The 17,765-nt window shown below is 33.5% G+C and overlaps 2 protein-coding genes across 5 annotated transcripts; one reads left to right on the top strand and one right to left on the bottom strand.

The window, feature by feature from the left end:
* Positions 1-2,036: 2,036 nt before the first annotated feature.
* LOC107940377 (E3 ubiquitin-protein ligase DIS1) lies at positions 2,037-5,092 on the top strand. Of its 4 annotated transcripts, XM_041084386.1 has the most exons (6): positions 2,067-2,368; positions 2,638-2,697; positions 3,135-3,196; positions 3,300-3,360; positions 3,891-4,277; positions 4,506-5,092. In XM_041084386.1, the coding sequence occupies exons 4-6, from the start codon at positions 3,340-3,342 to the stop codon at positions 4,824-4,826; spliced, it is 729 nt and encodes a 242-aa protein (XP_040940320.1). In that variant the 5' UTR covers positions 2,067-2,368; positions 2,638-2,697; positions 3,135-3,196; positions 3,300-3,339; the 3' UTR covers positions 4,827-5,092. The 4 variants fall into 4 exon arrangements, with proteins under 4 accessions (XP_016729290.1, XP_040940320.1, XP_016729293.1 ...); XM_016873801.2 differs by having other exon boundaries at positions 2,037-2,368; positions 3,135-3,360; XM_016873804.2 differs by lacking the exon at positions 2,638-2,697 and having other exon boundaries at positions 3,135-3,360.
* A 1,522-nt stretch (positions 5,093-6,614) lies between these two features.
* Positions 6,615-9,421, bottom strand: LOC107940361 (uncharacterized). Its single transcript, XM_016873789.2, has 3 exons — positions 9,089-9,421; positions 7,392-7,429; positions 6,615-6,922 (listed from the first exon to the last, which is right to left on the bottom strand). Exons 1-3 carry the CDS (start codon positions 9,159-9,161, stop codon positions 6,788-6,790), a joined length of 246 nt encoding a protein of 81 aa, XP_016729278.2. The 5' UTR covers positions 9,162-9,421; the 3' UTR covers positions 6,615-6,787.
* Between the last annotated feature and the right edge of the window lie 8,344 nt (positions 9,422-17,765).

Below are 17,765 nucleotides of genomic sequence, written 5' to 3'. Positions count from 1 at the left end.
ACTCAATTTCTTTCATATTAGTACTTAAAAGTCATATATTTCATATTTCGGTCTAGTTAAAAGTAAGAGTATCCTAGAGATCTCGGTATTAAGAGTTCGATTTTGTTTTACTTCTTATACTTAAAAAAATGAGTAAATTAATCTTTATACATTAGATTAAAGAGTAAATTAGTTATTCTGTTAAAAAAATTGATCTGTTTCTATTGTTTGATTATTATGTAAGTCTGGGTAGTTTTTAACTATACAAATAGATAAAATTTTTAACAAAAAAAATTAATTTATTATTATTTTTAAATAAAAAATAAAAAATAAAAAATATAATCTAGCTTCTAATATAAAGACATCTACAATGTTTTTAGCTCTAGCTCAATAGGCATATAAAAGTATTAAAAAAAGGCAAGACACATTGCTTATCATAAATGCATCACGTAACACTTTTAATTTAATTATAATATGGCATGAGACATCTATGTTAATAGATATTCAACATCCATATATAAATTTTAAGTATAAATTTTAAAAGGATCTTTAAAAGTAAGTTTTTAGAAAAGTGTAAAATATATAAATATAATTCAAAAAAATTAAAAATTAAAAATAGTTGAAATTCTAAAAATAATTTCTTTTCTAAAATTAAACATATATTAGAAAATTCTAATATAAATAAATATAAATTAAAATATGAAAAGAAATAGTTATAATTTTGAAAATTACAAAAAAAAGGAAATCAAAGTTGGAAATATATTTATAAACTCTAGAATAACTGCAATAATGTTAAAAATAAAACCCAAAAATAAAACATTCTAAAATTATAAATTATATATTTTTTAAAACTTAAAAAATTAAATTATTAAAATAAAAAAATGCATATAAATTCTAAGAAAGATTGAAGTAAATAAATTCTATAAATTAATTTTTTAAGAACACTATTTTTGAAAAATAAAACTCAATATATATTTTAAAAAAAAACCTTATTGAAGTTTAAAAAATCAAATTAAAATTCGGTCAACACCGGTTAATGGAACTCGTCAAAGTCAATGATAATTTTCTAAGATATTTAATTGTTTTTTATTTTTTATTTATATTTATTGACTTTTTAGAATTTATATGAATGTATATTCAATTTTAATACACACCAACATCACATGTCATATTCTAAATAGTTAGAAGTGTTATGGGTTCATTTTTAGTAGATGTTACGTGTTAATCGATATTTTATTGTTATTGGATTAAATTGAATAATAATAAATAATTTTAAGTATCAATTTGGGTAAAAATAAAATATTTATGTATCAAAGTGGAAAAAACAATATAGTTTAATAGTCAAATCATGCATTAACTTTTTTTTGTGAGACTTTAGCAATTTTCTCAAAGGTCGAGGTCTTAGATTGAAGTCTTACCACGCGCAAATTTTTTTTTGTTTCAATTGCTTTTATGGTTTAAGTTTTGATATTTTATACCTCTGTCAGAAAAATATGTGTCAAGCCCAAAATGCATTGTTGACTCTGCATTGATTCTCTAGACACAATCATCCGGCCTACTTCAAACGAAACTTACCACCTATGTTCATAGGAGAACGTTATTTTAATGTGAACACTCTTCCAAGCTAATAAGAAGTCTATTTAACTTAAAATTACTTCGTATTGATTGAATCACATAATACGTGCCCATAATTATTTATTACTCGTTTAACACGATTAAATGGTTATCTGACTAATATATTGATGTATTTATTTTTTTAAATATTTAGAGTGGTGAACACTCGGACCATCAAGTCAACACAGGATTCCATTATAAGATTTTTTTTTTTTTACTTTCTAAAATGTTAGCTAATTTTTTTTTAATTTAATTATTATAAAAAATTATTATTATTTATTTTTAAAATATTCACTAATGTAGAAAATACATTTAGTTGATGATGTGACATACATACGACACATAACAACTTGATTAATACACATCATCCCATTTTTAATGATGGGACTAAAATGTCTTAATTTGAATAAGGACCAAATTCAAGTACGAAAAGGTATATTTATCCAAAAAAAAAAATTCAAACTTTTCACTCTCTTTTTTGTTTTGTACTTTCTCGGGAAATTTTCTCTCTCCCAATCCTATTTCGAAACAGGCAAACACGCTCAATCTCTCGCTCTTCTCTCATTTGAAATTCTCCGCTTCAATTTTTTGTCGCTATTTGTTGCTTTCATAGAAAGGAAAAAAAAGAAAAAGGAAAAACAAAGAAACATCCGCCCATTTCTTTATAAATTCTCATATTCTTCACTTTGGGAGGCCGTCCACTCTTTTTTTTCCAATGTTTTTTTTCCATTTTTCTGTTTTTGATTCAATTGGGTTGTTTTAGTTCGAACTAAAGGTGGGTTTTCTGGGATTTCTCTTTCGGAGGTTTTGGTTTATTTTTTTATTATCATAAAGTTCCTTTAGATCCGTTGTAGTCTTTAAATTGGTTTTATTTTTGGAATTATTAGATTTTTGTTTTCTTGTTTTTCTTTTTTATATAATGCCTATTTGGTTTGGCAATACAACTGGATTTTCCATTTTTTTGTTACTTGAATTTTTTCCCCACTTTTAGTTGGGAATTATGAGGAAAATTAAGTTTAACCTAATTTTCTGATGAGTTTACAGCCAGCCGATGAATTTAAGACAGAAAAAGGGTGACGTTTGAGGGTTTAACAAAATTGGGTGGTAAGCATATATTGTCATTTAATAAATTTCAGAAAATTTCTTTGTAAATTGATTGATTAATTTTGAAGATTGGCATTGAGGGACCTCGACTGTTATTATTGACTGATAATTAGGTTGGTTTTAACTCAAATAATCAATCATTGATTAATTATATTCATCTTATTATTTTTTGATGAACTTTTGAAAAGTAAAATATCACTCTTTATCTTTTTGTTTGATTATTCTTTCTTCATATATACATATAATTATGCTTTCTTTCAGCAGATAAAGTGCTTTTTTACCCATCACTTAAGCTTATGTGTTAAAAGTACTTTTATTTTTTGGAATTTGAATGAGACTATTATGTACTATCTTATAATCTTGCTTAAATTTTTGTTCATATTAAACATTTTATGGTAGGTGGAATGTTAACTGATTTCTTCATTTTTCATTTCCAGACTGGGAATGGATACTAGCATGGCATCTGGGAATCCGTCTTTCGATGACTTGCAGAACAAGGGTGAGGCTATTGATCATCCACAAAATGAAGACACTATGGATTGTGAGTCTCTAAATATTTCTTCTCAAGCTGCTGTAAAACCTAATGGGACTGTGTCTAGCAGTGTTCGAGAGCTTTTGGAATGCCCCGTTTGTTGTAATTCGATGTACCCACCAATTCTTCAGGTTGGTTTCATATCACACCTTATGATTGATGCCTTACTTTCAAGAAAGTAATTAATTATCGTTTTTAAACTACCTTGTGCAAGATGATATCTATTTATCTCACTCTACCCATTATGCGGATAGATTTAACATCACATGTTGATATGGTCACGAAGCCTCCAATGTGTTGTGTTTTCATTATCTATGAATGTTGTTATACATATATTTTCTAATCATTACACTAAACCCCGATTTTTTTAAAGACTTGATGATGTCACAGGAGTAAGTTTTGTTAACTTGATATGGAATTTGGAAGGGGGAAAAATCGATCAATATCCATATTAATGCCCCCCTGAAAATTGCAGATTCACACTGGGAAATAATGCTACAATGTATGCTTGGTAGTGCAATGGCAAGAAATTCTTGCATCAGAATCCTCTTTAGTGCCTTGTAAATATTATGTTGTATATTACTTTGTTATACAGCCATTATCATAACTTAACATGGAACTTAATACTGAAGTTAACTGCTGGTTTACCTCCTTTATGCAGTGTTTAAATGGTCACACATTGTGTTCTGGTTGCAAGCCAAAGGTTGACAACCGGTGCCCTACGTGCAGGCATGAACTCGGGAATATTAGGTGTCTTGCTTTGGAGAAACTTGCTGCTTCTCTTGAGCTTCCCTGTAAATATCAAAGCTTTGGGTGCAATGGCATATATCCATATTATAGCAAGCCAAAACACGAGTATCAATGTTCTTATAGACCATATGGCTGCCCCTATGCTGGGTCAGAATGCACAGTCATTGGTGATATTCCTCATCTAGTGGCCCACCTAAAAGATGATCACAAAGTCGATATGCACAATGGTTGCACCTTTAACCACCGCTATGTCAAATCAAATCCACATGAGGTTGAGAATGCTACATGGATGCTAACGGTACCGTTGCTTTATTCTTGCATTATATTTATCAAATTTGGTTTCTTCCCAACCCTCTAGGAGAAGAATACAATAATAGATGGGACAATTTATTGAAGTTGATTTGGTACATAAAATTGAAAGCTGCTTTTGGAAAAGGAATTGTTCTTATATGTATTTTTATACTTCATATAAAGGATTTGCAAAGGGTACGCAACTTATAGTTGGATTTGTTTTCTCAATTTCTAGGTTTTCAGTTGCTTTGGTCAGTACTTTTGCCTGCATTTTGAAGCATTCCATATCGGATTAGCTCCTGTTTATATAGCATTCTTGCGGTTTATGGGTGACAATAATGAGGCAAAGAACTATAGCTACAGCCTCGAGGTGGGTGGGAACGGGAGGAAGCTGATTTGGCAAGGGGTGCCAAGGAGCATAAGGGACAGTCACCGGAAGGTTCGTGATAGTTTTGATGGTCTCATTATCCAGCGCAACATGGCTTTGTTCTTCTCTGGGGGAGACCGGAAAGAATTGAAGCTTAGAGTGACAGGAAGGATATGGAAAGAGCAGTGATGGGGTTGTGCCTGTAAATCTGCCCTCATTCTGTTTTGTTGTGATCCCAAGCAATAGATTAGTGTATCTTTTTGGTAGCTTTATGGGTCTTTTGGTCGTGTATTTTTTGGTTTGTAGAGGGCAAACACTCTTGCTTATCCATGCATCAAATACATGATGGGAAAGATGTAACAAAGATGTAACTTTTATGCCTGCAAAACTAATATCTATCTGTAATGATTTAGATGGCCATAAATTCAGATTTATGGTGTTACAGTGTTTCTCTATATTCTTCCGTGATTTATACTGAGATTTAGGGTGAGTTTGGATTGACGGTGTGTTTACTTGTGATTAGTGTAAAAACAGTGATGGCGGTGAGATTAGATACTGTAGCGTGAGATAAAAAGTAAGTTAAACGCACCGCATCGCACCCAATCGCCCATCCAAACTCACCCTTAAATTGCATTTTGTTTTCTAAACCTTTAAGGGGCTAACAGTAAGAGGCACTATCCACTATGTTTGTGTCTCTCTAAACCCCAAACTTGAATGAGACACTACACACCCGACCCGATTTTCGGATTTGAATGTGTGACATCACATTACATTACCAAAGTAACTTGAATTAACTTGACATAATTTCACAGTTAAATTCATAATCATCATTCAAAACAATAAACTTATTCATTATGATCAAATACATACATTTATGGAGCATAAGAATCTATTTCATTAGATATAGAGTTATATTAAGTCAAATTCAGAGTTAGGATTCAAATCCAAACTAAAATGTCAAATTTTAAATTTATGTCTTGAAACAAGGGACTTCATGTTTTGAGACAGGCTTCATTTTTATTTTTAGTAGTTTTACTTTCATATTAACATGTCTCGAGATAATGAACATTATGTCTCAAGACAAGGTCCCTCAAGTCTTGAGACGAACCTTCCCTATTTTTCTATTTTTGCTTCGATGTTTGAATGTCTCAAGATAAAGAGTTATTGTTTCTCAAGACTTGAAGTTAGGTAAAGCTTTCGATGCTTTCTCGTTTCAAAACAAAAACAACTCATCTCAAGATTTCAATGAGATTGTCTCAAAACCAATTCAACATTGCTTATGCAAATTAACTCAAGTTTTTTCTAATGCACTAGGAGAGACTTACTCCACACCTTTGGATGGCCTGCTCACGAGTGGACTATGACATTTGCCCCTAGCGTCACCCCTGTCATCACGCACTACGGTCTTTAAATGCATCATTGTCACTTATAATAAAAAACTAATCATATCTTCAGTTGTACAATAGTGTTTTGGTAAATGTGGACCAAAACATTTCTTTTCTTTGGCAAAGATCAAGCCTTAAAGAAGGAAAATTTTAAGGGTTCATATGTCCCAAGATAGATTCCAATCTACTTTGGGCTCCCACAATGATAGCAAAGAGAACATCTGGATGAAAGTTCGATGTTGAAAAGGAAAGCTCTTTTCTTTTATGTGGCGCTTAATGGCAAACTCATGCTCTCTTTGATAGAAATTGATCAAGGCCAAACATTTTTCCAGAAGAGACATCTCCTGCGGATGAGTTTTGGCACTGATAATAGCCCTGCACATCTTAGCAAACCGAGACATGGTCTCCTAAAGCTCAACGTGGACATCGGAGCAAATCGAGACGTGGTTTCTAAATTTCAATGTGGATGACAGTGACAAAAGTAAAGGTCAATAAAATGCACTCATCTCTGCTCTAAGTGAGTTCTTTTTTAACAATGAGTGCGGGTTTTCTTTAAGGGGGAAAAACGAAACCCAAAAGCGAAAATTTGTGATACTGAAGTAATAGATTTTCAAATTTTCACCCACTTAAGACAAGAAACATAGAAACCAAAAAAAAAAAAAAAACCAAAGGTTACGCAAAAGCATTTTACACCTTCCATCTAAAGACTATGCTAGCATCATCCAAAGAATATAATCTCAAGGTTATAAGGCAAACAAAGAATAGTCAGTATGATTTCCCACAATGTATCAAGCTTCCAGCACCCAAAATATCTAATCTTGAGGAGTCCCGGGACCTGCATATCGCCGCACTACCGAGAGTTGTTTGCCCAATATATCTAATCTTGAGGAGTCCCGGGACCTGCATATCGCCGCAATATGAATCAATTCCAAATGAATGAGATTATTAATACACACAAAACCTTTCTTTTAGCATTTAACATTTATGTTCAGGTACTAGTTAAACATGCCAATGTCATCCCCAGCAATGGAAGCGAGATTTTATCGGTAAAAGTACTATGAAGGCTTCTTTACTAAGAGTTGGAATGCATTTTGCCCCTTCTACTCAAAAAATGGACAAACTAGTCTCTATAAATTAGATCAAAGAGGAAATTGGTCATTTCTGTTAAAATATCATCCATGCCACAGGCAAGTCATCACATGGCCAGATACCAAAATGACACAGGTCTTTGCAAGGTTTATAAAAATACGGATCATGATCCATGTAAGTTTTATCACTACTTGTGACTCGGGTGGCAAATGCAGAAATACAAACATAGAATCAACATGGTTTAATTTCATGAAAGAAAAGTAAAATGTTGGGACATTACCTTGTATCTAATAGCCTCATAAGTACCATAGACAGCACCTGCACAATCACATAAAAGAAACTTATTTACCGTTCAAGAATAAAAGATTAAAATCAAAGCACAGACAATATATGATCCAGGAAAGGAATGCTTCAAAGCAACAAAGAAAGAGAGCAGCTACATTTAAAAGATTCTAATAGAAGACCTCCCCACCCCCACCCCTGCCCCTGCCCCCCTTTCGCAATCCATCTCTCTACAGTAATCTAATTCCTCTCCTAACAATCCATCTTCATCCTTCTAACCTCTCTGACACCCGGAGAACATTATCCTTGAATGGTGCAACTGTCCATAAAAATCCAAATATACTACAAAGTAATAGCAATGCATGTTTCTTGATGGTTGTCCATTATCTGCATATGCACTAAACTCCAGCACTACGTCCCCAATAGTTAAAGCTTAAACTTCCAGCTTAGAGGTCTCAAGGTCGAATCTTAGGAAGGACAGCTTAATGGAATGGAGAAGGGTAGCTCTATTATAGTTGTAACCCAAGGAGCGGAGACCAATGTGCTTTATTATATGCCAAAAGACAGATAACATACTCAGTTCTATGACCAAAACTAGAAGTTCACAATTACATTGTCTCCTAGTCTATAGTTTCTACATATCACCACTATAAATATACCAGGGAATTTAACTTGCCAATTGAAACATGTAATTAGCTAAATTGTTCCCACTTAATCACATCCATCTAACAGCAAATATTAAACAAGAAAACAGCTTTTCAATGATGAAGGCAACAAGCTCAAAACATGTAATTAGCTAGCTAGAACTCATAATAGGACCATATTAAGAAAATCAAAGAAGCAAGTTTTTCTTTAATCAATTTATGAATTGAAAAGTAAACAATGTTTTATTTGATTATCTGGCGCTTTCTTTTACTAATAACTTTCAGTTAAAATACCTCGAAGATCCTTGTATTATAGGGGCTGGATCAAGTTAGTACCTCTATTATTAAATGGATCAATTTAGTCTATTAAAAAGAATCAAATAAGTCCAAATTGTACCAGAGTTAACATTTACCATAAAAAAAATGTCTTGAAAATTATTTTTTCAATTGCAGTTCAATTCCAAACAAAAGATTTCATTTAAAGAACCATAAAAACTTTAAAAATATTAACTTTGTGAAACAGCAAAAAATAATTTTTACGCATTAAATGTTACATTTGAACTTATTTGATTTTTTTAATAGTACCGAGACTAAAGGGACTAATTTGATCAGGTCTCTATAATAGAGGGACCTGTCAAGTGCATTCACCGATAACTTTCTCTGCAAACTATCAACACTGAAAATTAAAATCCGAAAAATCCATAATCTAAAGGAAAAAGAAAATACTATGAAGATACTTATTATTTGTTCTACAATCACTATACTAAACCGAAATGGGATAATTTCAAGCTTTTGAAAATACTTAAAATTTGACAATAGTAATTATTATTATAATTGCAATTGACAGTAATTTAGAAATAAGTTTCAGAGTCACTATTCTAAACAGAAAATAGATAATTTCATGCTTTTGGAAATAATTAAACTATTATCGTAATTGAAATTTGCAATTGATACGAATTTGATTTGTGGCTGTTTATTTTTTTATGATAACCAGAAACAGAACAATGAGGTTTAGGGTTTTAGTGAGTAGTGGAAAAAATAGGAGACTTACCAACGGCGCCGCCAAGAGCTCCTCCGACGGCAACGCCGGCAGTGACGCGAGCCAAACAGCTGTCTCTTGCCATGTCAGTATCTACCTCGTATTATTTGATTGCAGTCGGATTGACCTAATGAACTAAGCCGAATCTAAGAAGATGGTGGAAAAATAATGTACTGTGACGGCCCTAGTGTTCTCGGCCTTTTAACCACGTCTAGAGCAATTGGTAAACTTATATATTTTTCCTTTTTTCGAACCATATTTTATTTTTTAAATTTTATCTAATTCTGTATTTAATTAATCAGCAGTTGATATATTTAACATTATTCCTTTTATCGAAATTTGAGGAGACAACATCAGAGAAAAAATAGTGTTTAATATTGATAAGCGATGGATTGTAGGATATAGTGATGAATGATACGGCATGTAAGCTGGTGTGAACATGTTTACGTGCTAGTAAACTGTCATTTGTACTGAGGTTATTAGGTAATGATGCGGAGGCAAAAGGTGGCACATCCGAGGGTTCTGATAAGCAATGTTGGGATGTTTTTGTTTTGTTAACAAAGTCGGTATTGGTTAAGCATATCGTCTATTATGTTAGCGTTATTGTTTATTCTGATTTAAATCTTATAAATTTCATTTTTTTCTATATCCAAATATAGGCACCACATTGCAACAATTCAATTGCGAAGTCAAGGCCAGCAAGGGCCTCGAACTCCTAAAATGGAAAATTTTTCATTTAAATTATTTTATAATTTATAAAATTTTAAATTAGTAATAGTAAAATTATACTTTGACATCCAAAAATGATAAAATTTTAATAAATTTTTTTAAAAATTATAAAGATATAGATTATTAAAATGATGAAATTATATTATTACTATCGTAAAAATATACAATTTAAACCTCAGTTTCATCTTTGTTTTCATACACCATAACCATAACTTAGTAAATTTTACTACAACCATATTAAATTTAAAAGAAGAAAAAACACCAATTTATTGGAGATTGACCTATGCATAACATTCTGTTTATTTAAAATTGTTAATTGTATTACTTAATATTGTTTTCAAGTAAAAATTTGTAATTTATAGTAAAAATTTAAATAAACTATTTTACTGTATGGTAACTTAATACATTTTTATCGATTCATAAAAAAAAAATCCATCCTTATCAAGTTGTAAGATATAAAAATGTTGTTTACATAGTTAAGTTTTCCTACGTCTATAGAGCTAACTTAGTGAGAAATATGAACTCTCTTCTCTAACAGGTTTTATTTTAACAACAACGCTTTTACAAAAGTATTCTCACAAGAATAGATTAAATGCCTAATAATCAATACATTTTCCATACAAGTTTCTGAAATATATAGACATTAGTTTCGAGACTTTTACAACATAAGATTTAACGTAATCCCAATAAACAATAATACCATCACTAGAAAATATGGGACCATTGGTAGCTTAGAATCATGGTTAAATCTAAATTTCATAATGTTGGGCGGAAGCGTGTGAAAGAGTAAAAATATTATACTGAAAAATCACACTAAGTTCAATTCCCAGGAAAGAGAGGTAGATCACGAAGATCACTTAAATACCAAGTCTTTCCTAGCCAGAATATCCCTCTATCGTAATATAATAGCACAATAAATCACTACAATCACATTCACAAAATATGCAAAATAAATAATAAAGAACACCAGAATTTTAACGAGGTTCAGCAAATTTTGCCTACGTCCTCGGGCACTACCAAATATATTTCACTCCAAAAATTACAAGTAATAATGCCTTAAGTAGAGAATGACAATTATGGGATGAAGAAAGTAAGAAATGGTTAGGCCTATTTATAGTTGAGGTTCAAGGATCAACTTGCAATGTCCCTATACAATTAGGGACCAAAATTACAATTATCCCATGCTAACTTTTAACCCAACTTGCCAACCAATCTTACTTTCTACTTTCGATACCCACCCTTTTTGACTTTTCAAACAATGGGTGAGTTCCAATAATCTCCACCTTGAAGATTTGATTAGGATAATCTTATCTTCACACAATTCTTTCTGCCTTTGACAACAATACTTGATAGTGCATTCTTCAACTGTTAAACTTGCAGGATATTAATCAAGTTCAAACAATGTTCAAACTTGGTTACTGTTGCCACCTTGGTCATCATATCTGCGAGATTATCTGCAGTCTTGATCTTCTGAAGACAAATTTTCCCCTCATCAATAATTTTCAGCACAAAGTGGAAACGTACGTCAATATGCTTTGTACGTGCATGATAAACTTGATTCTTTGCTAAATGAATAGCACTTTGACTATCACAATACACGTTAATATGCTCCTGGACCAATCCCAAGGTTTTCGTCATACCTTGTAACCAAATAGCCTCCTTTACAGCCTCTGTTACAACCATGTACTCGGCTTCTGTGGTTGACAACGCAACTGTAGACTGTAGTGTAGACTTCCAACTTATTGGTCCTCCAGCAAGTGTAAACACATAACCGGTGGTTGATCTTCGCTTGTCCAAATCACCGGCATAGTCAGAATCAACGTACCTAATAACACCTTTACCAAGTATATTATCCTGCTTGAACAGTAATCCAACATCCACGGTCTTCTGAATATACCGTAGAATCCATTTCACAGCTTGCCAATGTCCTTTTCCAGGATTATGCATATACCTGCTCACTATACTAACTGCCTGTGAAATGTCGGGTCTTGTACACACCATTGCATACATCAAGTTACCCACTGCATTAGAATACGGAACTTGCATCATGTATTCTCGTTCTGTATTCGTCGAAGGAGATAGTTGTGCAGAAAGCTTGAAATGAAAAGCCAACGGGGTACTTACAGGTTTTGTCTGTTCGTTCATGCCAAATTGCTGTAGTACCTTTTTCAAATACTGCTTCTGAGACAAGCTAACTCTATCATGAGCTCTATCTCTCCATATTTCCATGCCGAGAATCTTTTTAGCTTCTCCTAGATCTTTCATCTCAAATTCGAGATTGAGTTGAGTCTTCAATCTTTCAATCTCAATTTTGCTCTTAGATGCAATTAGCATATCATTAACATATAAAAGCAAGTATATGAAAGTTCCTTCTTGTAGCTTCTGAAAATACACGCAATGATCAAATTTACTTCTTGTGTACCTTTGCCCTTTCATGAACTGATCAATCACTTGTACCACTGCCTCGGAGATTGCTTCAATCCATAAAGCGACTTTGTCAGTTTGCAAACCCAATTTTCTTTTCCAGCAACATTGAATCCATCTGGCTGAGTCATATAGATTTCCTCTTCCAAATTACCGTGTAAAAACGTAGTCTTCACATCAAGTTGAACTAGTTCGAGATCATATTGCGCAACCAAGGCTAGCAAAATCCGTATAGATGAATGCTTCACAACTGGAGAAAACACTTCATTATAGTCTATTCCTTTTTTCTGAGCGTAACCATTTGCTACCAATCTAGCCTTGTATCGAATTTCATTTTTACCAGGAAATCCTTCCTTCTTTGCATATACCCATTTGCATCCAATTGCCTTCTTTCCCTTGGGTAGTGTCACCAACTCCCAGGTCCTATTTTTATGAAGAGACTGCATTTCTTCATTCATTGCTTGCTTCCACTTTACACCATCAGGGTTACTTATTGCTTTTGTGTAAGTAGAAGGAATATCATCATTTGCAATTGGAAGTGCATAGGCCACTATATCATCAAAGCGAGCAGGCTTACGAATCTCTCTTCTTGGCCTCCTATATGCAATTGAATCTTGTTGCTGTAGAGGTTCTTGGGTAGGAACTTCTTCATCATTTGTCCCTTCAATATTAGCTGGATCATTGTTAACCTTTTCAAGCTTCACCTGCTGCAAAGTACTACTGGTTTTGTCATCCTTTTGTGAATCCTTGTACTTTAACATGGTTGATTCATCAAAAGTCACATCTCTACTGAAAACAATCTTCCTTGTATCAGGACACCAGAGACGGTATCCTTTTACTCCATCAGTTATACCTAAGAATAATGTTTTTTTTGCTCTTGGGTCTAACTTAGATTCTTTTACATGATAATATGCAGTGGAACCAAATACATGTAAAGAATCATAATCAGTAGCAGATTTACCAGTCCACATCTCCATAGGATTTTTTCCATTTATTGCAGCTGATTGCAAACGGTTAATTAGATGGCACGCATATGTAACTGCCTCAGCCCAAAATTCCCTGCCCAATCCAGCATTGGACAACATACATCGAACTTTCTCCAGTATAGTTCGATTCATGCGTTCCGCCACCCCATTCTGCTGTGGTGTATCCCGAACAGTGAAGTGTCGCACAATGCCCTCATCTTGATGTACTTGTAGAAATGGATCATTTTTGTACTCAGTGCCATTATCTGATCGAAGTCGTTTGACCTTTTCGACCAGTCTGAGTCTCTACCATCTTTTTCCATTTCAGAAATGCATCCAAAACTTCACTTTTTCTTTTCATTAGATACACCCATACTTTTCTTGAATAATCATCAACAAAAGTAACAAAATAGTGCATACCTCCCAAAGAAGCCACTTTGGTAGGTCCCTACACATCACTGTAAACGTAGTCCAGAATTCCTTTCGTATTGTGAATTGCTGGACCAAATTTTACCCTCGTCTGCTTGCCCAAAACACAATGTTCACAGAATTCCAATTTGCAAGAATTTGCACCTTTCAACAAGCCTTGCTTCGCCAAAGTCTGCAAAGCTTTTTTACCAGCATGTCCCAATCGCATATGTCATAATCTGGTAGCCTCTGAATCTACATATTTTGTAGAAACTGTTGATGTTGATTAGAGGTTTGCATGGGCCGGGCCGGGCCCACAAAAAATTTCAGGCTAGTTTTCTAGGCCCGGGCCCGGCCCGAAATATGGGCCTAAAAATTTGCCCAAGTCCGGCCTGAAATAAAATTGTTAAGCCCGAGCCCGGCCCGGCTCGGCCCATATTAAAATTTTTTAACTTATTTTATTAAATAAAAAATTTAAAAATATATTAAATAATCAAATACATTTAAAACAAATATTAAAACAAGAAACAAATAAAAAATATATTAAAACAATTCTTAAAACAATACACAATTTGAAAAATATAATAAAAATTAATTATATTAAAATTAAAATTAAAATATAAATACAATTAAAAATAAAAAATATATATTTATTATATAATTCGGGCCGGGCCCGGGCCAAAAAAAATTTACCAAAGCCCGGCTCATTTTCTAAACGGGCCTCGTTTTTGTGCCCAAACCCATATTTCGGGCCTATATTTTTACCCAAACCCTCCTATTTTTCGGGCGGGCCTTCGGGCCGGGCCGGGTAGCTCGGCCCATGCACACCTCTAATATTGATCCAATAACTGTACTTCCATTTAAAAAGTACAAGTTATTTCTTCTTGTGCCTTTCATCACCGTCAATTGCCCAGCTACTACTTTTAGTAATCCATCTCTCAAAGTGATTGTGAGCCCTTTAGATTCTAGGGCCCCTAATGAGATGAGATTTGTTTTTCAGGCTAGGTACGTAGCGAACATCTGTCAAGACTTGGATTGAGCCGTCGTGATTCTTCAATTGGACTGTACCCACTCCCATTGTCTTACAAGCACTATCATTGCCCATAGAACAATTCCACCTTCTAGCTATTTAAGACTAGAAAACCAGTCCTTATTAGGACACATATGGTAAGTACATCCTGAATCCAAAATCCACTCATCCGTTTGACATGCCATTACCATGCCAACCAAGCTAAAATCTGACTCCTCATCATGCTCCGTTACACATGCATTAGAAATAGCCTTGCCCTTTTGTAACTTAGGACAATTCTTTTTCCAATGCCCTTTTTCACGGCAAAAGGCACATTCATCTTTGGCGGGTCTCCCTTTGGACTTTCCCCTTCTACCAGATTTGTTGCTGTGTGAACGACTTCTTACTATTAAGACTTCTGCAGTTGTATCTCTGTGATCTCTTTTATCTTTCTTTCGAGTCTCAGATCTATACAACGCACTACAGACTGCATCAAATGTTATCGTGTCCTTCCCATGAAGCAATGTGGTGGTAAGATGATCATATTCATCAGGAAGGGAATTCAACAACAATAATGCCTTGTCTTCATCTTCAAATTTCTCATCCAAATTTAGCAAGTCTGCTAAAATTTTATTGAATGAGTTCACATGGTCATTCATCGACATACCGGGTGCATACGTGAATCGATAAAGTTTCTTTTTCATATAAAGCCTATTTTCAAGACTTTTCGTTAGAAACTTTTCTTCCAGTGTATCCCATAACTTCTTCGCTGATGTCTCCATCATGACAGAGTACTTCTGCTCTTTGGCCAAACATAGGCGGATTGTACCACATGCCTGTCTATTGATCTTGGCCCACTCCTTATCATCCATCTTGTCAGGTTTTTCTTCAAGGGCTATATCTAGCTCTTGCTGACATAAGACATCCAGGATCTCACATTGCCACATACCAAAATTATTGGTACCGTCAAATTTCTCTACTTCAAATTTTGCATTTGTCAGAGTAGTCATTGCTGATGACGATGCTGCTGTCATTTTTCTCATCAATCCCAACTACTGTATACATGAACAGTACTGTATACGTAAATATACCGTATATGTGAATAGTGTTGTATACGTGAATAGTGTCGTATACGTGAATAGTGTCATAAATGGTCGTATTTCCCAAGTACGAATCTAGCTCTGATACCAACTGTTGCGCGGAAGAGTGTGAAAGAGTAAAAATATTGTACTGAAAAATCACACTAAGTTTAATTCCCAAGAAAGAGAGGTAGATCACGAAGATCACTTAAATACCAAGTCTTTCCTAGCCAGAATATCCCTCTATCGTAATTTAATAGCACAATAAATCACTACAATCACATTCACAAAATATGCAAAATAAATAATAAAGAACACCAGAATTTTAACGAGGTTTAGCAAATTTTGCCTACGTCCTCGGGCACTACCAAATATATTTCACTCCAAAAATTACAAGTGAAATTTACAAATAGTGAGAGAGAATAATGCCTTAAGTAGAGAATGGCAATTATGGGATGAAAAAAGTAAGAAATAGTTAGGCCTATTTATAGTTGAGGTTCAAGGATCAACTTGCAATGTCCCTATACAATTAGGGACCAAAATTGCAATTATCCCATGCTAACTTTTAACCCAACTTGCCAACCAATCTTACTTTCTACTTTCGGTGCCCACCCTTTTTGACTTTTCAAACAATGGGTGGGTTCCAATACATAATCTAAAGGAACTTTGAGGAATTTCGATTCAAATTAATTAGCAATATTAGTATTCCATAATAGCATGATCTTTCATAATAGGTTAGATATTCATCTAAGTAATTGTCATGTCCGTTCAATAAATTGTCAACAGTTAAAAAAGTAATCAGTTACTATACAGATTTGGTGGATAGAGAAGTGGGCAGTTCCTTTGATACCAAATTGCGAGTTTCATATTTTTCAATAATCTCTCTCTTTGACAATTTGTTGAATAAAACTTATAAAACATGACACAAGAATCATTGATGAACATAAGTTTCCCCTCAACATATACGTATTAACTTAATCTAACTTAACTTGGAAAATAATTAAGCAATCAATCATCAATGCTAAGATAAGTTTGCATCAACTGACCAACAATGCTAAGATAAGTTTGCATCAACTGACCAACAATAATTACAACTAAGCAAGCGGAAAAAACAAAGTATCAATTAAACTAAACACCTTATCATAACAAAACGAAATCCAAGTTCGTCAGTAGCAAAATGAGTAGTAGCATAATCACCTTACAGTTATCCAAAAACTATAAACATAAAAGAAGCTCGTAAAAAATCCAGACAAAACTCCCCCTTTTTGTTCTACATAATTGCCAAACTAGGCAGCATCTTCAGAAGCTCGAATATCTGCAATAATGGCTTTCTGTTTATTATTAATCTTCTTAACAGCCTTGGCTTCTGCCTTATCATAGAGTTTTTGGAGGAAATCGACAGAGGCTTGTAGGTCTGCAACAGTTCTAGCCTGAAATGCCTCTCGAGATGGGAATAGTGCCTGCGAGAGTGGGCACATCGTAACTTCCTTCTTCTTCCCCAACAAATTCAACCTCCGAAGCTTGAGCTTTGCTTGGCTCATTCATCACATGTTTTCCTTCTAATCAATTGTGAGAAAATTTCAATTGCGGCAGAGTTTTCTTATAAGTCTCTTTTGACTCAACAATTTCTTGGGAGAACAGATTTCTGAAGATGAGAAAAGAATATGGCAGCAAGGACTTCTAATAGAAGACACTAGCAAACTTAGCTATTTCATCAAAAATCAATTCACATATCATTAAAATATTAATTATATAAAAATATAAGAAAGAATATAAAATTATTTTAGTTTTACAATATAATAAATGAATTCCTCTCCTTAAATAATATATTTATAAATTTAAAGTTACATTAAATAATTTAATTATAATAACTAAGATTATAAGCAAAATAAATGAAACAATAAAATGGATGAACCCTATCTGTTTAATAAATAAAACAAAAATTAGATTTTGTCATGTACAAGGAAGAAGCTGAATGAATTTTGTGCTTGCATGCAACATAAATGTATAATTCCTAATTAATTAATTAATTGCCGCTTAAGTTGTAGCCAAGCAAGCTCCACATAGCACACTGG

The sequence above is a fragment of the Gossypium hirsutum genome, chromosome A13 (assembly GCF_007990345.1).
Source record: "Gossypium hirsutum isolate 1008001.06 chromosome A13, Gossypium_hirsutum_v2.1, whole genome shotgun sequence".
Taxonomy (NCBI): Eukaryota; Viridiplantae; Streptophyta; class Magnoliopsida; order Malvales; family Malvaceae; genus Gossypium; species Gossypium hirsutum.
Note: the sequence above shows the minus strand (reverse complement) of the source record. Positions and strands in the feature narration are given on the sequence as shown.